This window comes from Giraffa tippelskirchi, chromosome 5 (assembly GCF_054371585.1).
Source record: "Giraffa tippelskirchi isolate mGirTip1 chromosome 5, T2T-mGirTip1v1.2.pri, whole genome shotgun sequence".
NCBI lineage: Eukaryota > Metazoa > Chordata > Mammalia > Artiodactyla > Giraffidae > Giraffa > Giraffa tippelskirchi.
In genome coordinates this window covers 38,054,482-38,080,485 of record NC_137279.1, presented here as the reverse complement: position 1 = coordinate 38,080,485, position 26,004 = coordinate 38,054,482, and the positions used below count along the sequence as shown (strand labels likewise).

Genomic DNA, 26,004 nt, shown 5'->3' with positions numbered 1-26,004 from the left:
GAAGCAGATACCCACAGCTGCCTACCCTATCTCAAAGATAAGGCCAGACTTGTAGCCAGGTGGCCAGAGTGTTAGAGCTGGCCCTGAAGCTAGTTAGCTGAGAGGCCCTCATTGGGCCTCACAGATTACTACAGATTACTCCAGCTGTAATCTGAGAGGGCAAGAAGCTGATTGTCTCATCCCTTCCCAGATCTGTGTCCTCAGAGTTTCTACAAGGGTATCAGAGGGTGTGTGGAGGGTCCAAAGCCAGGAAGAGCCAGCTTTGCTACATTGATCTGGAAAGAGTGAGGAATTTTCAGTTTGAGATCTCTCTTAGGAAGAATACCGGCTGGGCTTCGATGGAAAGGGAGTGGCTAGAGTTGTTACCACATGAAATGTTACTCAAAGGAGGCTTCTCAAAGAATTTAAAAAAACAAAAACAAAAAACTGAGGTTAGACATTTTCATTGTTGTGTTTTAACTTTTAAAGAGAGACAAATGGCAAATTCATTGTGTTCAGTCCTTAGATTTTTCTCTCACTATATATAACATCCATTGAGGCACCTCTATTTGTCTTGCCAACTGATTTCTAAACAACCGCCCTGTAGCAATCCTACAAAACTCTCCTTGCTAACAATTGTAGTTCTGAGGCTAAGTCATGTCTCACTCTTTAAGATCCCTTGGACTGCAGCACACCAGGCTCCTTGCTAATGATAATGGACACAAATTCCAAAGAGGTAAGAAGCATTTCCAGAATCAGGCTGAAAAAAATCTACCTGGCTTTGCCCCTTTTGCTTTGCTTCTCAGTGATCCTGTGACTAGAGATTTGCGTGTCCATCTGAGATTTTAGAACCAATCATTCATACAACCCAGCCAGCGCAGTGAGGCCCTCTCTTAGAAGTAAGACTTTCTCACAGCCATCTCCCCATGTCAGAAAGCTCCTCTGGCCCTCTGCTCAGAAGACTTATTCTGCCAGGAAAAGCAGTGAGCTTGGAGTCGTGAGGCCTGAGCATCAGCCACTGGTGCCAATGCTGACTGTGTGATTCTAGCAAAACCATTCAACCTGTGTGGCTGAATTTCCCATCACCTGCCCCTCTGGCCCCCTAGGGATGTTGCCAGGTTAAGTTTTTCTCACAGACATGAAAGCACTTTAATTCCTGAGGGGGAAAGGGTGCTTTCTAGAGCAGTAAAGTGGTCTATGGGAAAGAGCCTGGGGCCAGAGGAGCTCTGAGTCCTGTCCTCTTCCATAAGCTCCCTGCTGAGCTCTAGGAATTAATTACCCTTGCTGTGACTCACGTGGCAATAATAATACTTGGTTTTTTTTACACTATGTTTGTGAAGATCAAACAATAACAGGAGTATGCTACAAAGGTTACATTTCTATAAAACTACCAGGAGCTATTAGTAACAGGATCCTGAAAGTCAGAAGCCTTTTTATAACTAACTTTGACATCATCCATGCCAATTTCCAAGTTACCGATAAGGAGAAAATACCCCAGCTGGCCAAAATATCCTGCTTTGAAACACGACAAAGGCAGCAAAGCTGAAACAATGGGCTGTTTTGGGGAGCATGCTCTGCTGAATTTTCATTTCAGTGAAAACACTGAAAATCATCGTTTCCAAGCCAATGTATTGTTATATAAATTCAAGATCTCGCAGGAAATGTTTAAACATTTTCCTCTAATAAAGCAAACAGATATTTCCATAAATATTTTAATTCGTTAGATTAAGAGGGACTGGGGTTTCCCTTCTTCCCCTGCAACAGTTTTCCAAGGCTTCCTGCTTCCTTGTGGAGCCTGGGCCTGATCCAATAATGCACGCCTGGCCTCCTTCTATCCAGGTCAGTATCCCAGACCTGAGTGATGGGGAGTGGAGGAGAGGAAACAGGATCCTGAAAGTCAGCAGCCTTTTTCTACCTGTATTTCTATACATAGAGAATCACCATGCATCTCAGTCAGCTTACAGACATGTTTGAGAGGAAAGTCATACACAAACATTTCCAAAGTTTCTGTTTACTCCACATGAAAAGCATAAAATAGTTAGGTATTTAAAAATCCAGCAGGTGTTTCACTTATTTCATAACTATTTGTTGAAAGTGTTGTTGTTTAGTCACTAAGATGTGTTCAACTCTTTTGTCAGTCCATGGACTGTAGCCCTTCAGGCTCCTCTGTCCATGGGATTCTCCAGGCAAGAATACTGGAGTGGGTTGCCATTGCCTTCTTTGGGGATCTTCCTGGACCAGGGATCAAACCTGCATCTCCTGCACTGGCAGGTGGATTCTTTACTGCTGAGCCACCAGAGAAGTCCATTTGTTGAAAGTACACCAAGTGAAAATGCCATGCCAGATAAAGGAGGGCCCACATGGTTACCACCGGGATCACCTCAACCCTCTTATGATAAATATTTAAGGCTAGTCTCAGGGATATTGGCAACAGTTGATGACAGTAAGACCTTCGCCTTCTGGGAGCTTTACGTCTACTGCGGGAGGCAAATGAATAAACACGCAACTGCGTCAAACATTTCTTCTCAAGCCAATCTCATCCTTGAGGTTCAGAATAAAGTGTTCTTTTCCCTTCAGCTCCAGAGCACTTATCTCACAAAATTGCAAATGTTTTGCCTGGATCCCAGCTGCAAAACTTATTCCCTCTGTATTATGCTTACTTACTTCTATATCTGCCTTACCTGCTTCATATCCATTTAAAAAAAAAATTTAATCTTACTTTCTTAAGTATTTGCCACAGGACCGAGCACCTAATTGACAATGATAAACGTTAAATGGATGTTTGAGACATGTGCACAAATGGTTAGTTTTTTTCCAAGAAAAAATACAGCCATTGCCTTCACAGAAGCACAAAGTGCCCTGGGAATTCAGGGCAGAGAGGACCTTACAGGGCATCTGGACTGGACCTTACACACTCAGAGCCATTTGGCCAGAGACTGGGGAGAAGGGCATTCCAAACAGAAGAAGAGCCATGAACAACAGTGCAAAGATGACGTGTGAACACGTAGGACTGGGAGAACAGAAAATGACCCGAGTGGCCAGCTTTCTGCCACTCTCTCTTCACATTATTTGACTTCCCCAGTTGGCTCAGGGTTTTCAGACCTTATCTCCACCTTCCTCACATGTCCTAACTAGGAAATGTCCTTTTTCCTACAAACTGAACAGAAGGGCTTCCTTGCAGGCATTTAATAGAAAAGAAACGGGAGACCGTCACTGCCATTTGCCGGTGACCTACATGCAGCGTGTCTCTGCTACTCTTTACTGACCACCTGGGCCTCCAAGCTGCCACTGGAGGGCATGTTGAGCCTCCCTGAAGAGTCAGGTCTAGACACATCATCATTTGGCTCTGAGAAAAGCCAAGGCACAGCCAGACTCTCTCCCCTTCTGGAAGTGCCATCATGTCTTCTTCATGGTCTCTCTTATCTCCACTCACCTCCAACAACACAGAAATTACTTCATGATCTAAGTAATTTCTGTTCCTGACAAAAGCTGAAAATTTTCTTTCTGCTATCTCCGCTCCACAAAACACTGTGCTCTAAAGAACTGCTCTCATCACACTTCCTGTTTGTGAGCTCCCACACCTGCTTGCTTTCAGGCTCAGAGATGGGATGTGCTGTGCTGTGCTTAGTTGCTCAGTCGTGTCTGACTTTGCGCACTGTACCCTGCCAGGCTCCTCTGTCTATGGGGATTCTCTAGGCAAGAATACTGGAGTGGGTTGCCATGCCCTCCTCCAGGGAATCTTCACAACCCAGGGATCAAACCCAGGTCTCCCGCATTGCAGGCGGATTCTTTACCATCTGAGCCAACAGGGAAGCCCAGAGACGGCATGCTGTCTATAAATCCTTCATCAACAACTAAAAATCATGACAAATACAATGTGGTATTATTACTATTCCAGTAAGGAACCTTCTTACTTCTCCTTTCCTCCAAGAAGCAAAGCCCAGATCAAGGTCAACAGAACTAGCCAACCATAAAACTCTCAGGACAACATACCACCCCCAGTTCTCCATTGGCTTCTAAACTGCAGCAATGGTTTATCACTAAGTGTCTGAAAGCCAATGTGCCAGCAGAATTCAGAGACATAAACACCTCTACAAAAGGTGGAAAGCTGTACTTCAGAGTAAAGGGAAGTGAACAAAGAAAGAAAAGGACTGTTGGAGAGAGTGAGTTTATTTTCTGCCTTCAGTTGATAGTGTTGTTTAGTCGCTAAGTCATGTCCGACTCTTGTGACCAATGGACTGTATAGCCTGCCAGGCTCCTCTGTTCATGGGCTTTCTCAGTCAAGAATACTGGAGTGGATTGCCATTTCCTCCTCCACGGAATCTTTCCAACCCAGGGATCGAACCTGTGTCTCCTGCATTGACAGGCAGATTCTTTACCACTGAGCTGCTAGGGAAGCCCTCAATTGATAGTAGGAAAGCACAAATCTCCCCACAAGTGACATCCTACTTGTTTAGAAATACTTAAAGTAGTGAAGTTCAGTAAATGGCTTAACAAAAGTACAATTTTACATGTACATTTAGAGGAAGCTGGCTATTGGATATTGGAGCACACGCTGAGGTGGCCTGATGGTCTGCTCCCCAAGCAAATCAGAGGAAAGGCCTACGTGTGTAAATTGAATTATTTAAATCTGAATAAATCTTAAATGAAGCACATCAAGTGTGCGAGAGAGTAAAAGTCAACTTCCGCAAACGCTTTTAAGTCACTTTCTGTTTGGTTACAGAAAACTCTTTCAATCTTTTTGTCCCATTTCAATCCTTTTACTCAAGAGTAGGGATTCCTCAATAGTAAAGATTAATTCAGAAAGCCTGGAAATCACAGTTGAAAAATCTCAAAGTCCAACACAGAGGGGAAAAGTTAGGAATGAATGGAGAACTGTTTGAGCTTTACTTTAAAATGTTGTTTCGATTGCTGGTGTTTAAGCTTCTACGATGGTTTGCGTTTGCTAGAGGGTTATATCTGAGAAGCTGTATCATGTGGAGAAAAAATATACGGACTCCCAAATCACTTTTCCTAAAACTATGGCTCCTTAATTATTAAACATTAATTAAGGTAACTGACCACTGTGGTCTCAGTTTTTCTTATCTGTAAAGCAGAGATAGCCCTTCCTTCTTAGAGGGTACATGTGAAAATTAAATGAGATAGCATCTGTAAAGCTCCTAGTCCCTCCTTACCTGACATACAGGAGCCACCCAATAAATGATGGCTCCATTATCCACATCCTTTTCTGACTCTTAAGGATGGCATTCCAACGTATCTTCTCTTTCTCCTAAGAAAACACTTTGATTTAGCTTTTCTTGAAAAATGGAGAGAGACATAACAATTACAGGGGAGAAAGAGGGAAAGAAAACCGAAGGGACCTTCCAAACGGAGTGAGTGTTCAGATTTTTACTGCCAAGAATTAGAATTTGATTTGTTCTATGGTCATGTGTTTATAAAAAAAAACGGGTTATAGTTTGTTTCATCTTAAGTTTGTCACAATTTTTCAACAGGGGCCAAATACTGATTGAAATGCAGAAAAGAAATGAACTACCACCTCTCTGGGGGTAACCGGTCAACCTAAGAAAAGCCTGAACATATTATTCTTTTACTCACCATGTTTACACGAGGGTAGAAAACCACTACTCTTTGGGGGCCACAAGTATTTCCTCTCTTTTCAATTTAGCAACTGAGCAGACTTTTCCACCACCATAGACTACAGGGCTGGAAGACAGAGTGAATTCCTCTGAAACATGAGATGTTTGGTCTAAGAAGATAACTAACGACCTGACTCTTAACTGAACTATGACCAAGAAATGAAGACAAGTTTTAAACTCTTCCAATCTTCCTGTTTCAAAAACAGAGCATCAATGGTGGTGTCACTGCCTCCTACTTCTGGATGAGCTGATGGTGAAGCTGGACTGAGAGGAAGGCTAGCCCCACTCACCAGCCTCCTTCAGGAGCAAGGGTGCTAAATGGGGCAGGTGGAGATGGCCTGGGAATTCTGGCCACTCATGGGATTCTCATGCCTCCACCAGACCTGCCCATCTCCACCCAACACACTTCCAATTCCCACAAATATTTGAGGTTTGACCAAGTTAGGATAGGTCACTGCTGGGTCATTCAGCATCTAAAATTATTTGCCTCTAACCAAAAAGAGCTCAGACTAAGGGAATCATTTTAGTATTCAAGGTTATCAGAGGAAAATAAAACAAAAGCTCTGTTGCCAAGAATTTGAGTCATTTCTCTCCATACAACAACTTCAAGGCACCTCCTCTTGGCTGGAAAAGAAATCCCTTGGGTGACTTATTTCGGATCAAAGTCATTTTGAAAATAGAAAACTCTACATTCTCCAAGGGATAGATCACTGTCTGAAGTGAATTTCATTTAACCTAAAGTTTTATGCCAACTTAAACACACGAAAGCCCCAATGCTTATAAGAAGGCATTCATGTCTTCCTTGCTTATAGGTACATGGAAAAGCTATTATGGGGATAATCAGCTCAACTATAAAATGGAGCAGTCATACATAATGACAAAAACAGATACAAGTCATAAATTGCCTTTTCCCCTTCAGAATCCATGCAGGCAGGCACTCCAGTACATTCTTTTGTGCAAAGATAAAACTTTTGCCTTGAATAAACAGTGGCTTAGTCTCAGTTGAGCCTTATAAATCGACTGCCTACAAAACAAACACAAACAAATGCTGTTTATCTTAAACAAAAGGCAGATGGACCTCTCTGCCCTCAATCAGGTCACAGTATATATGATAGAAGGCTGGCCAGTGGCAGGGGCTGGCTGAGAATCTCTGGGTGCAGGAACACGAGCCGGTTTCCACTAGATCACTGCTGTGCCCAGATCTGGTTTTGTGGGCATAAAGGGCCAGTGAAAGGCTCTCTTAGAAGGGAAGTGGCTTCTCCACACACGGTACCCCAAGTAAAGACCAAAGAACAAAATACCATCTAAAGTGCCAGCTAGGTTTCCCACTGAACTATCCAAACAGTCTCAATTTCCCACTCTCTCTTTCCCACTTCACTTGCTTATGCATATATGTGTGTTAGTCACTCAGTTGTGTCTGACTCTTTGCAACCCCATGGACTGTCGCCTGCCAGGCTCCTTTGTCCATGAGGTTTCCCAGGCAAGAATACTGGAATCGGCTGTCATTTCCTCCTCCAGGGGATATTCCCAACCCAGGGATCAAACCTGCATCTCCTGCACTGGCAGGCGGATTCTTTATCACTGAGCCATCAGGGTAGCCCCAAGAATGACCACAACCAGCAACATTTCCTGAGAGCCTACTTTATGACATAGGTGATGTGACAGCGGTCATCTTACAAGCTAACCAAGTGATGTCAAATAATAAGCTTCTGGTAGAAAACTAACAGTAATTAATTTTTCATGTTCCTTCTAGTGCCTGGAAGAAAGCCTCATACACACAAAGGAGAAACAACATACAGGGGAAAAAACAAGGTCTTTAGAATTAGCTAGACTTGGTTTCATATCATTCTTGTCATTTCCAGTTGTACAGCCTTGAAAAAACCTCTTTAAGTCTCAGTTTCCTGATTTGAAGAATAGAGCTTAACATACATAAGACAATCTATGTACGGAGCCTAGAAGAAGGCCTGACAGAGAGAAGACGTTCAATTAATGTTTATAAGTGAGTGTGTTCTCCATAAAGAGACAGGGAGTTTCAACCTTGTTCTTGCATCTTTTTCCTACTAATGCTGCCTGTACCAAGAAACATATAAAACTATTAGGTCTTTATCCAATTCACAACAAACAAAACTGATTTAAAACAATGGCTAAAGCTATATAGAATAAAATGTTATCAACTAAAACTAACAGAAAATTCATATCTCCTTGACAAAAATTTAGATCTCTAGAATTTGAGCTGGGAAGTCTGAGCTTGGTAGAAATAAATGCTCCAAAGTCAAAGAGAGAAATAAACCCATAACATAACTGTAAAAGTTATCAGTAAAACTAACCTTTAGTGAATAAGGAACAAAAATTTTAATTCCATGAACAACAACTGACTTTGATGAAAAAACTCTTAGTCAGAAACAGGCAAAAACCATAACTGAAAAAGACACACGTACCCCAATGTTCACTGCAGTACTACTTACAACAGCAAGGAGATGCAAGCAACTTAGATGTCCACTGACAGATGAATGGATAAAGAAGTTGTGTTATATATATACAATGGAATATTATTCAGCCATAAACAGGAATGCATTTGAGTGAGTTCTAATGAGGTGGATGAACCTAGAGCCTATTATGGAGTGAAGTAAGTCAGAAAGTACATGCAGAGTACATCATGTGATATGCTGGGCTGGATGAATCACAAGCTGGAATCAAGATTGCCAGGAGAAATATCAACAATGTCAGATATGCAGATGATACCACTCTAATGGCCGAAAGTGAAGAAGAACTAACTGAAGAAGAACTATTGATGAGAGTGAAAGAGGAGAGTGGAAAAGCTGGTTTAAAACTCAACATTCAAAAAACTAAGACAGTGGCACCCACTCCCATCACTTCATGGCAAACAGAAGGGGAAAAAGTGGAAGCAGTGACAGTTTTCTCTTCTTGGGCTCCAAAATCACAGTGAACAGTGACTGCAGCCATGAAATTAAAAGACACTTGCTCCTTGAAAGAAAAGCTATGACAAACCTAGACAATGTATCAAAAAGCAGAGACACCACTTTGCTGACAAAGGTCCATGTAGTCAAAGCTATGGTTTTTCCAGTAGTCATGGATGAATGTGACAGTTGGACCATAAAGAAGGCTGAGTGCTGAAGAATGGATGCTTTTGAATTGTGGTGCCAGAGAAGACTCTCAAGAGTCCCTTGGACAGAAAAGAGACCAAAGCAGTCCATCCTAAGGTAAATCAACCCTGAATATTCATTGGAAGGACTGATGCTGAAGCTCCAATACTTTGGCCAACTGATGCAAAAAGCTGACTCGTTGGAAAAGACCCTGATGCTGGGAAAGATTGAGGGCCAGAAGAGAAGGGGGCAGCGGAGGATGAAATGGTTATATAGTATCACTGATGCAATGTACATGAATTGAGCAAAATCTGAGAGACAGTGAAGGACAGGGAAGCCTGGTGTACTGCAGTCCATGGGGTCACAAAGAGTCGGACATGACTTAGCGACTGAACAAGAAGTCAGAAAAAGAAAAACAGATATTCTATATTAACGCATATATATGGAATCTAGAAAGAGGGTACTGATGAATCTATCTGCAGGGGAGCAATAGAGATGCAGACATAGAGAATAGACTGTGTGCACAGTGGGGGAAGGGGAGGGTGGGACAAACTGAGACAGTTGCATTGAAACATATACATCACCCTATGTAAAACAGATAGTGAGAATTTGCTGTATGACACAGGGAGCTCAACCTAGTGCTCTGTGACAACCTAGTGGGGGTGGGATGGGATGGGAGGTGGGAGGGAGGTTCAAGAGGGAGGGGACATATGTATGTCAATGGCTGATTCATGTTGATGTATGACAGAAACCAACACAAAATTGTAAGAAATTATCCTCCAATTAAAAATATATAAATTAACTTTTTTTAAAAACAGAGAAAATTATTAAAATATTTGCATTCATGAGTGTAGAGTCAAAACATTACTGGGATCAGAAAAGTACCCAAGATGAAGAGCATCTTATATTGCCTTGATGAGGACACAGAGAGGGATGGAAAGTGGGACAGAGCAGAGATTCTATGATGATCAAAAGTGCTCCACTCCTTTGCTGGAAGAAATTATCCTATTGGCTTTCTTCCCTTAGGAAGACCAGATGACAGCTGTGCAGAGAAAACACTGAGTTTCTACGGGGGCAGAAAAGAGAATGGAATCATTTGTTATGCTGTTAACATCTGAGACTTTCTTAGTTTAAAAAGAACTTAAAAAAAAAATTTTAAGAATAACTACGCAATTTTCCTATAAGTAATGAAAATAATCACAAAATAATTACAGAGAGAAGGGAATGAGTCTAAGAGAGGAAATTTGTTCAATGGATGTCCCCCCGCCATGAATTCTCTGGCTTTCAGAGGGGTTAGAGGGTCTTCACCCAACAAGGGAAAAGTATGCTTTTTTCACTCATGCTGCAGAGAGAAACCTGCTCCTCTGACACGGTTTTAGAATCTGAAATGCTGTGCTTTTCTTAAATAAGTCATATTCCTAGAAAGGATTCCAGGAGCAATCATCTTGTCATGGCCTTAGGAACAAGATCAGACCTCTGAGGTTCTACTCAAAGGGTACGAGTTCTTTTGCCAAGATCCAGGCAAAGGGGTCATGGACAGATGCTCACAGCTTGGTGGCTAACCCCTAAATCATATCACCTTTGATCTGGAATCCATAGGTGATTTCTGGGGGTTGGGAGACCAGAAGAAGAGGCTAAGAGAAATAAAGGGGATAAAAGGCAGAGATTACCTCTTATTTGTAGCTATTGATGCTAACAGTAAATAAAGTAAACAACAGTTTAAAATATAATGAGAAATTCCAGAAGTGGACATGATAGACCGGAAATTAAAAATGTTCTGTGAAGAATTCATATCTACCCATAGACAACTAAGACCTGCAGATCTATTACCTTCTTATGATAGAATGATTTCCCTTTTAACTTCTTGGAGAGGGTTGTTACCTCTTCATTTCCTTTGTTCCTCAGGTCAGTGGGGACAAGGGAAAACTTCTTTGTTTAACCTTCTTTAGGTTAAACAAAACAAAAACAAAAAACTAAAATCTCTTGAGACAGACAGAGAGAAAGGTTATTTAAAGGCAGGAATGGGCAGAACCCAGGTTTTCCAACTACTAGGTGCCTTCAGCACTCAACCCTATGTCTGCAATAGTGACTTATGATCTTGAGAGGCATGAAGCTCTCTGGCAATACAATAAAAACTTCAGATCTTTGTTCCAGGAAAATACACACACACACATGATATTTATAATTAATTTTAAAAGGTTTATGGGGCTACTCCACTCCATCCAAAGCCTACTAAACCAAGCCCTTTGGACTTTGCAGCCAAGAGGGGCTGACGGAAGGTGGCTTGGTGAGGTGCAGTTCTGCCTTGTCTGACCCCGTTCTTTAATCACTGGAACTCAGGCACTTTTTAAAGGAATACTTCCCACAGGCCAACAGTTGATTACTGTGGTCATTTGCACTTCCTTAAACTCTACTTGTATACACAGAAAAGCAAACAAAACATTTCCCCAAAGCAACATGAAAGATCTGATTGCAACCCACAAAACTACAAGAAAACGGAGATCTGCAGCCAAATTGCATACATGCAGAATCACAGATGACCTGAATGGGCATTCAGTGGACAGACCTGGTCTTTGACGTTACCATTTCCAAAAGGAAGTGGTAATTTTAAGTTTCTTTGCTTTCTCATGATAGATAATGTGGGCTAATTGCTATAGCACATCCAGAGTTTGGGGTATCAAAATAAATTACACAGCTATTCCTCTGTGATGCCCATTCTGATTAGTTCACTAAAGGCAAGAAAAAACATGAAGGACACCAACCCTATGGGGAGCAGGGTTCCCACTCAAGTACCCTTATGCAAATCCAACAAGATAAAGCACAATATCCAGCAAACACAGGCTCATTGCCACCCAGGCCTTCAGATGGACTTGAGGGTGAGAACGGAGGCAAGAAGTATTCTGCCTTCCCTTATGCTCAAGTATATTCTCATGCTGACCCTCAAGCTTCAAAAACAGTTTTTCAAGGGAAAACAGAAGAACCAGGAGATAAATGAGATGCCCCTGAATGAGGGAGAATTAAAGAAAGGGCTGACCCTTTCCATAGGGATGTTGCAGAGAAACTCTGGAGAAAAGCACCCACGGTCTCACCTGTGGAGAGTCTGGGCAAATTCCTCACATCTTCATTCTCACCCACAAGGTAGCCAGAGGGTCCTAACGGCCAAACTGGCCCAACGGAGCGTGGCTCTCCCACTCCCTGAGCCTGAGACCCTCCCCCGTAGACCATAATACACTGGCTTTCATTTCAAGGGCATTAATGATTTCCCCGGTGGCGCTAGTAGTAAAGAACCCGCCTACCAATGCTGGAGACATTAAGAGATAATGTGTTCATTCCCTGAGTTGGGAAGATCCTGTGGAGGAGGGCATGGCAACCCACTCCAGTATTATTTCCTGGAGAATCCCATGGACAGAGGAGCCTCATGGGCTACAGTCCATGGGGTCACACAGAGTCAGACATGACTAAAGCGACTTAGCACAGCACAATGGTTTCCTGGTGACCAAAGTCTAAAGATTTTACACTGATGCAAACCAAAGAGTCAAAATGAAAACCCCTTTCTCTTGTTCAGTCTGTGTTTTTCAAAATTTTCATGTCATACCTCACTTTATTTTCACAGTAAGCTACAGGGTCAGGGCATATTCCAGGTTGAGGAAGACCTCTAAATAAACCACGTGTCTTGTATTTTTCAAGTGAAAACAAAGCCCAGGGAACAAAAATAAAAAACGAAGTACAAAAATAAAGACACTGCCCTATGTTAATTAGTTTTAAAAAATTAAGTAAGATCCTTAAACTAAGCATTTACATTTAATTTTTTTTGAAGTATAGCTGATGCACAAAGTTATATAAGCTACAGGTGCATAGACGTAAATATGTTAAGTGCATATGTTTATAACCAGTTCAGTAGTTAAGAGAACATTGACGAACCTGTGCCACTTTTATGTTGCTGTCAGGGGTGAAGGTCCAAGGGAAGCAGAGGCAGCGATTCAAGGCAGAAATGTGCAGACTCATTCAGACTTTGACCCTGAGTGTGTTTCTAAACCATGATTTAGAAAATCTCTTGCCTCTCTACATTCCACCCTTTCTCTAAAAGTAAGAGTATTGCCTGTTTTGAACCGCAAGTCAAACAGTACATTTTGTTCTGGTTTAACTGTAAGTCCAGCACAGACATACCTCAGAGAGACTGTGGGTTTCAATCCGAACCACCACAATAAAGCAAATATCGCAGTAAAGTGAGTTGCACAGATTTTTTGATTTCCCAATGAACATAAAGTCGTGTTTATACTACAGTGCAGTTGATTAAGTGCACGACAGCACTGTGTCTAAAAATATAAGGCACCTATCTTAATTTTTAAAATACCTTACTGCTAAAAAATGCTAACCACCATCCAAGTCTTCAGCGAATCATAATCTTTTTGCGAAACTAACATCAAAGATCACTTATCACCACAACAAATATAATCATAATGAAGAAGACTGAAATATTTCAAGAATTACCAAATGTGACAGAGACACCAAGTGAGCAGATGATGTTGGAAAAATGGTGTTGACAGACTTGCTGGACACTCAAGCCTGCCACAAGCCTTCAATTTGTAAATAACTGTAAACAATCTGTGAGGCACAATAAAAAGAGATCTGCTGGTATTGAAGAAACTGATCTGATTAAAGGACCATCATCTCTAGGAAAGAGTGTGGAAAACAGGAATAAATTTCCAACTTTCATACTGTTACCAAGAGTGTTTCGCAACACAGAAATGTTGGCTGTTCAATTCCATCTCCTTCCCTGCTCGTCATCATGAATTCCTATGTGGCACCTGAAAGGCTCTCTACAGTGAAGCCACCATCCTCATGGTCATGACACAAATAGGCCTGTGACTTTGCCATGGCAACGCACTACGGTAAATAAATGGGGAGTACAGGTGCTTTCCCAACGTTGGTTCATTCATGAAAAGGACAGTCTCTAAAAGGACTCTACAGTGAGCTGACAGGAAGGGGAGGAAAACAAGATTCTTTAGATGCATTTTGTATGTTATAAAATGGCAACCCCCCTCTCCACTACCTTCAACTACCTTCACCTTTTCCAGCTTCACATGTAAAGTCAGCTTCCGCCAAAAATTAAACTGTTCAATAACAAGATGGCCACCAAACAGGAGGCCAATGCACAAAAAAGCCAACTAGAGCGAAAGACACAGGAGAATCACATTGCTGCCATTCTGCAGGTGACTTAGAGGCTTGCTTCACTCTGGAAGGCTGTACCTCAGTTTGGAGTTTATCCTGTGAGCTATGTGGAATAACTGGTAGATTTTAGGCAGAAGAATGGCACAATCAAACTATGTTTTAAAAAGAGAGTGTAGGGACATCCCTGGTGGTCCAGTGTTAAGGCTTCACCTTGCAATGCAGGGGGCAAGGGTTCGATCCTGATTGGGAAGCTAGGATCCCACATGCCTCCAGGCCAAAAATCCAAAACAGAAGCAATATTGCAACAGATTCAATAAAGGCTTTAAAAATGGTCCACATCAAAAAATTCTTAAATAAATAAAATAAGAAGCGAGTTCATGCTGGCAGCACTGTGAAAGCTGTGGGGCCAGGAGGTGATGACAGTGGCCCTGGAAACAGACAACCAGCACATGGGAATGGAGAGGAGGGAGAAGGGACAGTGCAGAGGTGCACTCGATGGACCGGGGCCTGGCTACAGGAGGTGAGGGAAAGACAGGGCACGTGGGCAGTGAAGCCAAGGCCATGCATGTAACTTTTCACAACCTATTAATTATAAAAGAACTACGGTAATGGAGAGGACTCTTGAGGCTAATTCCAGTAGAACTACACCTTGATTTCCTTACCTTGGCAGCAGAATTTGATACTCCGTGGGTAACATTTCTGATAAGGCCCCCAACGTTTCCATACTTTATCAGTCCAGTCACCCCTTCAGAAACGTCATTCAAAAGCCCCATGGGGTTGCCAAGGAAGTCCACCGACCCCAGGATCCGGGCTGCCTGACTGAGGAGTTCCTGTCAAATGGAGCAGGGAGAGAAGAAAAAACCAGCCTCTTTGTATATCTGCAGGTTGAGTGTCCCAAGCAAAAAGGTTATAAATCAGTCTTGTCCTCCATTCCCACTACCAATTGCCCTTTATTTCTCATCAACTGTGAGCTCCTGCCCTTCCTAAGCTTCACCCTAAATCTCTCCCAATACACATATCCCAGAGGTTATCCTCAATACTCTCATATGTACCCTTCAAAGCCATTTAGAAGAAAAAAGCTATGAAACAGGAAAGACTCTACAAGTATTTATTAGTATACACATCGCACTCTCCTTTCCATCATTCTATAAATATGGAATCAACAAGCAGCAGAGAGAATTTTAAAAGGAAAGTGAGGGAGGGATGTGGAGCCCCTCAGAGTCTGTGGAGCAGGTGGTCTGCATAGAGTGGGCATGCTCAGACCTACCCCGCACCCCCCAACCTCCTGCACCTCCGTGGCCTGACTCCACTGTCCAGTGACATCCGCTATCCCATCCTCCTCACAGTGCAGTAGAAACATCACCAGTGAGCGCGGTCAAGGAAGGAAGCAAGGAGGGAGAAGGAGAGACGGCAACAAGAACAGGATACCCTTCAATTTTGACAGCTAATAAGTTTGATATGATCCTGACCTATCTAGTCATCGAACAGTATGTATGTGTTGGCTTTGCATTTTGTTCTTTGCAGTCAGGATAATAAATGCAAAATAGAAAATGCCCAACTTGATTTAAAAAAAAATGTAAGTTCAACTCTAGGGCAGGATCTCACATGCTCCAAGAACACCGGTGTGGTTGTTGAAAGTAAACCCAAGACAGGTAAACAGAGTTCACAGTCTTGTGTTATCATGAAAGCATCAATTAAACCCTTGGTAAGAGTTGTGACTGATCTAGTGGAAGGTCCTGAGACTAGTTCTAAGAAACAACACTAACAGCTTGTAAATCAGAGGCACTGTTTGGGGATTTTCATGATGTGCGTGGACTTCGTGGGCTGTGACCTGACCCCTTAATACAATGGTCAGGGTTGAAATGTTCAGCTTGGCTGTTGGCAGTAACGTCTCTGTAACCAGAATTCCCAAACAACTAAAAGAAGCATTATGCTCATGCTCCAGCCACTGAGTACCACTTCAAAGCTCACCTCCTGGAAATGTTTGAGGATATCATTGATGATGAAGTCCTTGGTCTCATAGGGATGCACTCGAGTGAATGGATCCAGATTGATCACAGCATCTTCAAATCGAATCAATGGAAATCCCAAGGTGCTTTTCAGGGCCTAGTTAGGGAAGAAAGGCAACAATACATTTCAGCCATACAATGGCCTTCTACAGTACTGTAATTCTGGATTCCATGAAAGCTACAAGTCATGTCAACTTTCCAATGGGAGTCAAGGTTATGATATTCATAAATAAGGATTTTCCAGGTAAACATTAGGAAGATACATACATACACACAGACAGAAGTATCATCCAGAGTAACATATTATCATACAGAAATAAATACTTTAGCTTCATAGCATAATTCTTTATGATCTGTTTTGGATCTATATGTTTGTCATGTTTTACTTTGTTTCTTTTTTTTGCAGATTTTTTAATGTAGATCATTTTTAAAGTCTTCATTGAATTCGTTACAATATTGATTTTATGTTGTGGTGTTTTGGCCGCAAGGCACCTGTTTTGGCCATGAGGCATATGGGATCCCAGCTTCCCGACCAAGGATCGACCCCTGCCCCCCTGTACTGGAAGGCAGATTCTCAACCACTGGACCACCAGGGAAGTCCCATGTTTTACTTTTTGACTGAAATATACCACTCATATGGAAAGGTGTACTCATCAAATGAATGGTTCAATAATTTTTCTCCAAGTAAACACAACCACAGTGACAGACTTTATTTTCTTCGATTCTGAAATCACTGCAGATGATGACTACAGCCATGAAAGTAAAAGACGCCTGCTCTTTGGAAGAAAAGCTATGACAAATCCAGACAGCGTATAAAAAATCAGAGATGTTACTTTGCCGACAAAGGTCTGTATAGTCCAATCTATGGTTTTCCCAGTAGTCGTGTATAGATGTGAGAGTTGGACCATAAAGAAGGCTGAACGCCGAAGAATTGATGCTTTTGAGCTGTGGTGTTGGAGAAGACTCTTCAGAGTCCAGTGGACTGCAAGGAGATCAAACCAGTCCATTCTAAAGGAAATCAGTCCTGAATATTCATTAGAAGGACTGATGCTGAAGCTGAAGCTCCAATACTTTGGCCACCTGATGCAAAGCACTGACTCATTAAAAAGACCCCAATGCTGGTAAAGATTGAAGGCAGGAGGAGAAGAGGACCAGAGGACAAGATAAGTTAGATGGCATCACTGACTCAATGGACATGAGTTTGAGCAAGCTCTGGGAGTTGGTGATGGACAGGGAAGCCTGGTGTGCTGAAGTCCATGGGGTCACAAAGAGTCAGACACAACTGAGTGACTGAACAGAAAACACAAGTAACCGCCACCTAGACCAGAAAGGTGGTTATTATGCCCATCTTGGAAGCACCCACACCCTTGTGAACTCTTTGTCACGATTCCCTTGTCCCCTAAGGTCAACTGTGACTTGACTTCTATCATCACAGATGAGTTTTCCCTGCTTTGAATTTTACCCAAATGCAATCATTGGTATGGACTTGGTTGTATGTGGCTTCTTACATCAACGTTAAGTCTGTGAGAGTCACTAGGTTGCTGCACACAGCTGCAGTTTAAATATAACTGTCAGTACTATGCAGTATTCCAACATATGAATAAAACACAATTTATTTAACCACTGCTGTTGATGAACAGTTGTGCCGTTTCCAACTGTTTTTTATGAATGATGCTGTTATGAACATTCTTGGATGTGTCTTTTGGGGCACATTTGTACACATCTTTTTTTTTTTTTAATTATCTACCTGGGAGTGGAACTGCTGGGTCATAAAGAATATACATGTTCAACCTTAGATTATGCTGCCAAACAGTTTTCCAAAGCAACTGAACTGGTTTGGCTCCCCTGAAGCAGTCTATGAAATTTCCTGTTGGGTGCCATCCTCACCAACACTTGGTATAGAAAGCTTTTTTAAAAACAAATGTTCTGATGGGTGTGCAATGCTAACTCTGTGTGGTTTTAACTTCTATTTTCTTGTTCAAGGATGAGATTAAGCACCTGATAATATACACATCAGCCTTGTGGATATACTTTTTTGTTAAGTGCCTACTCAAGGCTTTTTCTCATTTGCACAGTGGATTGTCTGTTTTTTCCTTATAGTTTTGTAGGTGTTTTTCTTATACATTCTGTATACAAGTCTGTTTCATGAATGCACTGCAAATATCCTCTCCTATTCTATGACTTGTCTTATCATTCTTTGGTGCTTTTTGACAGCAAACATTCTTAGTTTTAATGAAATCCAACTTAACAATCTTTCCCTTTATGATAGGAACGCTTGATGTTGTAGTTAAGAAATTATCTACACTAAGGTCATAAAGATATTTCCATAAATTTACTTGTAGAATTTTTATTGTTTTACTTTTCACATCAAATCTACAACCTACTTGAACATGACTATATATATATATATATAAAGCAGAGATCAAGAAGTATTCTTTCCAGAGAGGTATCTTATCATCTTAATAATATTTATTGAAGGGTCATCCTTGCCCTTATTGTAGTACAGCGCAATTTCATCATAAGTCAAGTGACTGTACTCATGTGTCTGTTTCTCGATTCTCATTTTGCCCTGCCTTCTGCCAATACCACACTGTCTTAATTACTGTAGTTTTATAGTAATTTTGAAGTCTAATAGGAAGTTCTTCAACTGTTTTCTTCAGGATTTTTGGCTACATTTTGCACTTTCCAAGTAAATTTCAAATCAGCCTGTCAATCTGCCACACACAAAAAAAAATTGCTAGAATTTTCATAATGATTGCATTGAATCTATACATCAATTTGAGAAATGACAACTTTACAATATTCAATCTTCCAGTGTATTAACAAGGTGCATCCCTCTATCTGTTTATTTAAAAAATTTTTCTCAGTAATATTTCATTGCTTTCTGTGCAGAGGTCTTGTACACACTGTCGGATTTATTCCTAGGCATAAAGTGGTACAGTAAAAATGGCCACAAATTCTTTGCATCTTCTACCATTAGTGAAGTCTATTTCCCCTTCACCTGAATCTGCACTGACCATATAATTTACTTCAAACAATAAAATGCCACCTAAGTAACACTGAGCAATCTCTGAGATTTGGACTCAAGAAATCTTGGAGCATCTGCTTCATTCATTTTGATGTTTTCCACTATGTGAGGAGGCCAAGACTCAGTTCAGTTCAGTCGCTCAGTCGTGTCCGACTCTTTGCGACCCCATGAATTGCAGCACGCCAGGCCTCTCTGTCCATCACCAACTCCCGGAGTCTACCCAAACCCATGTCCATCGAGTCGGTGATGCCATCCAACCATCTCATCCTCTGTCGTCCCCTTCTCCTCCTGCCCCCAATCCTACCCAGCATTAGGGTCTTTTCCAATGAGTCAACCCTTCGCATGAGGTGCCCAAAGTATTGGAGTTTCAGCTTCAACATCAGACCTTCCAATGAACACCCAGGATTGATCTCTTTTAGGATGGATTGATTGGATCTCCTTGCAGTCCAAGGGACTCTCAAGAGTCTTCTCCAACACCACAGTTCAAAAGCATCAATTCTGTGGCGCTCAGCTTTCTTCACCGTCCAACTCTCACAACCATACATGACCACTGGAAAAACCATAGCCTTGATTAGACGGACTTTTGTTGGCAAAGTAATGTCTCTGCTTTTAAATATGCTATCTAGGTTGGCCATAACCTTCCTTCCAAGGAGTAAGCGTCTTTTAATTTCATGGCTGCAATCACCATCAGCAGTGATTTTGGAGCCCCCCAAAAATAAAGTCTGACACTGTTTCCACTGTTTCCCCATCTATTTCCCATGAAGTGATGGGACCAGATGCCATGATCTTAGTTTTCTGAACGTTTCCTTGAAAACAAGAGACAACGTGGAAGGGAGTTCTGTTGACGGCCAACAACAAGCACCTGACATGGTCATAAGGTCATCTTACACTGTTTGGTCTCAGTTGACTGGCAGGTGACTGCAGTCACATCAGTAACTACAGGTGAGCCCAGCAGAAACAGCACCTAGCTAAGTCTGGTCCAAATTGCTGACTCACAGATTTGAGAACAAATAAAATGGTTGTTTAAAACTACTCAGTTTTGGCATGATTCATTACACACTTAATAGATGATATTGTATTTGATGTTTTCTTAAATGGTGTTGTAAAAGCATCCTTCAAATTTTCCTTTTCTCGTTAATTGCTGCTGACTAGAAATACAATTGACTTTTATACAATGTCTTCAGGGACCTTGTTAAATTTATTTATCCATTCTCATAATTTAGTTGTACATTCTTTTAGATTTTCTAGGTAATCATGTTCTCTACAAATAATAAAGTTTTCATTTTCCTGTGCAGTCTTTGTACCTATTATTTATTTATCTTACTGGCTAGAATGTCCAGCGAAACAGTGAACAGAAGTGGGGATAATAGCCATCCCTTCATGCTTTCAACAGACCACCACTGAGTATATCTGGGGTAGATTTCTCATGGAGACACATTGTCAGATCAAGGCAGTTCCTGTCTACTTTTTGCTTGCTGACTTCTCATTAATGGATGCTGAATTTTGTCAAAAGATTTTGGTGCAACTATTGAGATAAGCCTATTTTTAAATTCTTTCATTTTGCTGATGTGGTGAATGACATGATTTATTTGGAAATGTAAACTTGTGAGCACATGTGCTCAGTTGCTCAATCATGTCCAACTCTTTGTAACCCCATGGACTGTAGCCAATCAGGCTCCTCTGTCCATGGGATTCTCCAGGCAAGAATACTGGAGTGGATTGCCATTTTCTCCTCCAAAGAATCTTCCTGACCCAGGGATCCAACTCACATCTCTTGCATCCCCTGTGTTGGCAGATGGATTAACTTACACTCCTGGAATAAACATGATTTGGTTATAATATATTCATACAATTAGTCCTTGAACAATGTGGGGGTTAAGAGTGCTGATCCACTACATAGTCAAAAAGCCTCATACAGCTTTACAGTCAGCTTTCCACATCCACAGTTCTACAACCACAGACTTGACCAACTATGATCGTATATAACCAACCATGTTAGTGCTATATTTATTGGGGAAAAAAAATCAGTATGTTATTGGCCCACATAGTTCAAACCCAAGTTATTCAAGGGTCACCTGTATTTTTCTTCTTATACATTGCTATATTTAATTTGATAATACTTTGTCCAATGTGTCTTGAACACATTTATAATTATTAATATTTTAAATTATGTGTCTGATAATGTCAACATCTGATTTATCTGTTCCTGGTGTCCGATTTTCCTCTTGGTAGGCCTGGTAATTTGTGATTGAATGCTACTTTTTATATAAAAACTTGTAGATTTTAAAAGAGTCTTTAGCTTCTGGCAGGCAGTTAAAGGATGAGATGGTTAGATAGCATCACTGACTCAGTGGACATGAGTTTCAGCAAACTCCAAGAGATAGTGAAGAACAGGGAAGCCTGGAGTGCTGCAGTCCATGAGGTTGCAAAGAGTAGGGCACAACTTAGCAACTGAACAACAAGGCAGTTAAAGGGCCTTAATTCAATCGGTGTTTTCAAGGCTGGCTTTCAGTCTTTGTAAAGATGGTGAAGGACAGGGAAACCTGGCATGCTGCAGTCCATGGAGTCGTAAAGACATGATCGAGCAACTGAACAACAACAATAAAGATAATCTTGGTCTGTTTCCATCTTTATAAGGTTTGGTATAGTCCTTCAGCAGTCTCAACTGAAAACCAATTCCATCCCTCGACTTTTAATCTCCCCAGCACCATAAAACTGCTAAAAGATCTATTTAGGTAGTCTCTTGGCTGCTGTTTTTTGCTTAGCTTCTCCTAGACTACTTAGAAATTGGCATCCGCTTCAAGAAATAAACAGCTCAAAACTATCGGGGTCCTTGTTCTGCCTGTCCCTTTTCTGTAAGATATGAGCCCTTCCACACCTATGGTCAATTAATCTTCAACAAAGAAGGCAAGAATATACAATGGAAAAAAGACAGTCTCCTCAGCAAGTGGTGTTGGGAAAGCTGGACAGCCGCATGTAAATCAATGAAGTTAGAACACTCCCTCACACCATACACAAAAATAAACTCAAAGTGGCTTAGAGACTTAAATATAAGACATGTCACCATAAAACTCCTAGAAGAGAACATAGGCAAAACATTCTCTGACATAAATCGTAGCAATGTTTTCTTAGGTCAGTCTCCCAAGGCAATAGAAATAAAAGCAAAAATAAATAAATGGGACCTAATCAAACTTGCAGGCTTTAGCACAGCAAAATAAACCATCAATAAAATGAAAAGACAACCTATGGGCTGGGAGAAAACACTTGCAAACAATGAGACCAACAAGGGCTTAATTTCCAAAATATTCAAACAGCTCATACAACTCAATAACAAAAAAGCAAGCAACCCAATCAGAAAATGGGCAGAAGACCTAAACAGACATTTATCCAGAGAAGACATACAGATGGGCAACAGGCACATGAAAAGATGCTCAACATCACTAACTATTAGAGAAATGCAATTCCAAAGTATAATGAGATACCACCTCACACCAGTCAGAATGGCAATCATTAAAAAGTAAAAATAAATAATAAATGCTAGAGAGGGTGTAGAGAAAAGGGAACCCTCCTGCACTGTTGGTGGGAATGCAAATTTGTGCAGCCACTATGGAGAAGAGTACATGGAGGTTCTTTAAAAAACTAAAAATAGAATTGCCATATGATCTAGCTATCCTACTCCTGGGCATATAGCCAGAGAAAACTCTTTCAAACAGATATATGCACACCAATGTTCATAGCAGCACTATTTACAATAGTCAAGACATGGAAGCCACCTAAATATCCATCGACAGATGCACTGATAAAGATATGGTGTGTGTGTGTGTGTGTACACAATGGAATACTATTCAGCTATAAAAAAATTCAATCTGATGCTGGGAAAGATTGAAGGCAGGAGGAGAAGGGAATAACAGAGGACGAGATGGCTGGATGGCATCACTGACTCAATGGACATGAGTTTGAGCAAGCTGGAGAAGCTGGTGATGGACAGGGAAGCCTGGCGTGCTACAGCGCATGGGGTCGCAAAGAGTCAGACACGACTGAGTGACTGAACAGCAACAATAAAAAAAAAAAAAAAAGAATGAAATAATGCCATTTGCAGCAACATAGATGGACCCAGAGCTTATCATACTAAGTGAAGTAAATTAGAGAAAGACAAATATCATATGATATCACTTACACATAGAATCTAAAACATGATACAAATGAACTTATTTCCAAAACAGAAACAGACTCAAAGACATAGAAAACAAACTTGTGGTTATCAAAGGGGAAAGTGGTTGGGGGAGGATAAATTAGGAGTTTGGGATTAGCAGATACAAACTACTACATATAAAACAAATAAACAAGTTTCTACTACATAGCACAAGGAATTATATTCAATATCGCGTAATAACCTATTATGGAAAAGATGAAAAAGAATACATATATGTGTAACTGAATGACTTTGCTTTACACGTGAAACTAACATAGCATTGTAAATAAACTATACGTCAAAAAAAAAGAAAGAAAGAAAAAAAGATATGAGGCCCTCAATTACCAACTCTCTTAGTAGCAATGGAGTCTCGCTTTTGCTTGACCAGCCCCATGAGACTGTCCAAAGCTTTACTCTGATTCTCTGACTTTTGACAGCTGCTTTCTGCTTGACTTCTCTACCTTTCTCAATTAGAATTGTCTCAGAAATAAAACCAGCGTTAATGTTGGGCTCACCTGACTGAGTTTCTCTCCTCTCCTAAGTTGGAGACCCTCAAGTACTGAGTTGGTAACTTTCCAATACCTTCAAACAGACTTTTGGGCTTTTTTCAGTCTAGCTTTTCTTGTAGTTCTCAGCTGATTTGGGTCTGCTATAAGCCTGTTAACAATTTCTGGATATAGTCTGTTTCCCAATTTTATTTTTATTTAACATCATTGACATTTAAGGATTTTAGAGAGCATGCCAAGTGCTCTCCTTTCTTAATATAAAAACATTTTTTCATTCATGCTAACAATGTCAGTAAATCTCTGATCTGTTTGGAATTCATTCTTATGTAGAGTGTGATAACAAATTTAACTTCATATTTTTCCATATTGCCATCTGGAGAGTCTAATAGCATTTTAGAACACCTATATATTCCCCATTGAATTAAAATGGCTTTATATTACAATCTCATATGCAATTTAATGGACTTTCTACTTCATTTTCTCTTATTTTTTAATCCTTCAGCATGTATCTTCAGAGTCTGTCTTAAATTCTTTTGGAATAGGAGCATGCTTAACAGAAATGAAATTATATAATTGAAGAAAAAGGAGATGCAATTTTTTAAAACCAGAAAGTGGGTTGAAATTCAGATTCAAAAAGGAAAAAGACTGACAAATTCGACAACATAAAGTAAAAAGCTTTTGTATGATTAAAAAAAACACATGCACACAAAAAGCAAAGAAAAAAGACAAGTGAAAAACCAGAGAAAGAATATTTGCAACTTACATCAAAAACAAAACTTCTATAAAGAGCTTCTAAAATTATTAGCAATAAAAGACTAATAAAATTATTTTTAAAACGGACAAGTTATATGACCAAAGAGTTTAGTCCACTAGGTAAAAAAATGACCCTTTTCGATAAACATGGGGTTAGGAGAAGAGATGAAACAAACGGGAGAGTCAGAGGAGAACCAGAAAGGACATGGTCAAGAACAGGCCAGTCAATAGTATCGAACATGGCAGCAGGCCTTACAAAGATAGGACAGGAAAGAGTACCACTGCACTTGGTGCCTTGGGAAGTCACTAGTGGCCTACTAAAAAATTTCAGAACAAAACATTTCGGAGATTAAGAGCGTCCTCAAGTTTTAATTCCGCCTAACACTCTCATTTCTTTTAAACAACAACAACAACAAAAAACCCCAAAGAAAGATTAAGTGGGTTCCCTAAACTCCCATAGCCGATAAGTAGTAGATCGTAGATTTGAGCATGCTCATTTTCACAACCATGACTATTTGGTGGAAAGCATGAAGACCAGAATAGAGGATTATTTTATTTCTCCTGAAAAACTTTCTGCTCCTCATTCATGCACACCTTGCGCATCCACATGGTGAGTGATGATGAAGTGAACAGGCCCTATTTTCCCCATTTCACTGATGAAGAAACTGAGGCCCAGCAAGCTTCACCATTTTCCTCAGAATCAAACAATAAATATGCTGGGAAAGCCAGGTACCAACATCAGTTCAGCAGTCTGTTTTGGCAATACAACTCTGAGCCTTACTTTCTTCTCAGAGAACAGGAAATGAGATCAAAACAAAGGAGATGGCAAAAAGTTTTGTACCCCAACTTCCTCACTGCAGCCAAACACTGAAGAACCACAGATGATATTGATACAAAAAAGACTTTAATACCTCTACTAAGTTGTCAAAACCCTCATGAGAGCCACTATCCCCTTTCTGAGTGGCTAACTCACTCGGTATGAACCAAGGAAATATTCTGGCCTTTCAGTAAAAAGTAATCTTGATCTGGTACTGCTGTGGGGCCTCCCACAGTGGAAAAAGCTGCTCTACAGCACACTGGTATGAGTTACTCTGCCACCTTCAGGTCACTCTGGCGAGTCAAAGCACAAGAGACGGGAGGGGAAGAGGCCATCAGGGCTTTTTCTTGCAGTAACTAAACGACTAATCAAATACAGTAGTGTACAAAGTTGATGCTTATTTACTCAAGTAGCAGACAGTTTCCTGTTATAAAATGGACACTGGAGAAGGCAATCTGTGCTCATAAGTTCCTCATAAAAATAGGAAACTGTCCATTCCTACCTCAGCCAGACCAAAAAAAAAAACCCAAAACCTGCTCAAGTCTTGCAGAAACTTTAGAGTTAAAGAAGAAATACCTGTCCATATGCCATAAGGTCTCAGATGACAAGCAAGTCCCTGGGCCACGTCCTTTCCTTTCTCAGTTTATCCTGCACTAAACAAAACTGTCTGGAATTCATTCTTTAAAGGTTTATTTATGGTACACAGAGACTGTTTATGTGAAGCAGGGTATTTGCCCATTTTCCTCTTGGGACAGTGTTTAAAACTACAGGGATATTTCCCTCTCTGGCACTTTCTGAAATACAATTA

The 26,004-nt window shown here is 40.8% G+C and overlaps 1 protein-coding gene across 1 annotated transcript in view; it reads right to left on the bottom strand.

Moving 5' to 3' along the window:
• Positions 1–26,004, bottom strand: part of VPS13D (vacuolar protein sorting 13 homolog D) — a 272,477-nt gene that overhangs the window by 83,670 nt on the left and 162,803 nt on the right. The window contains exons 64-65 of the mRNA XM_081491462.1: positions 15,863–15,997; positions 14,554–14,721 (exon numbers count right to left, since the gene is read on the bottom strand). Of these exons, the coding sequence (XP_081347588.1) occupies positions 14,554–14,721; positions 15,863–15,997 (303 nt within the window). The remainder of the gene's footprint in view (positions 1–14,553; positions 14,722–15,862; positions 15,998–26,004) is intronic.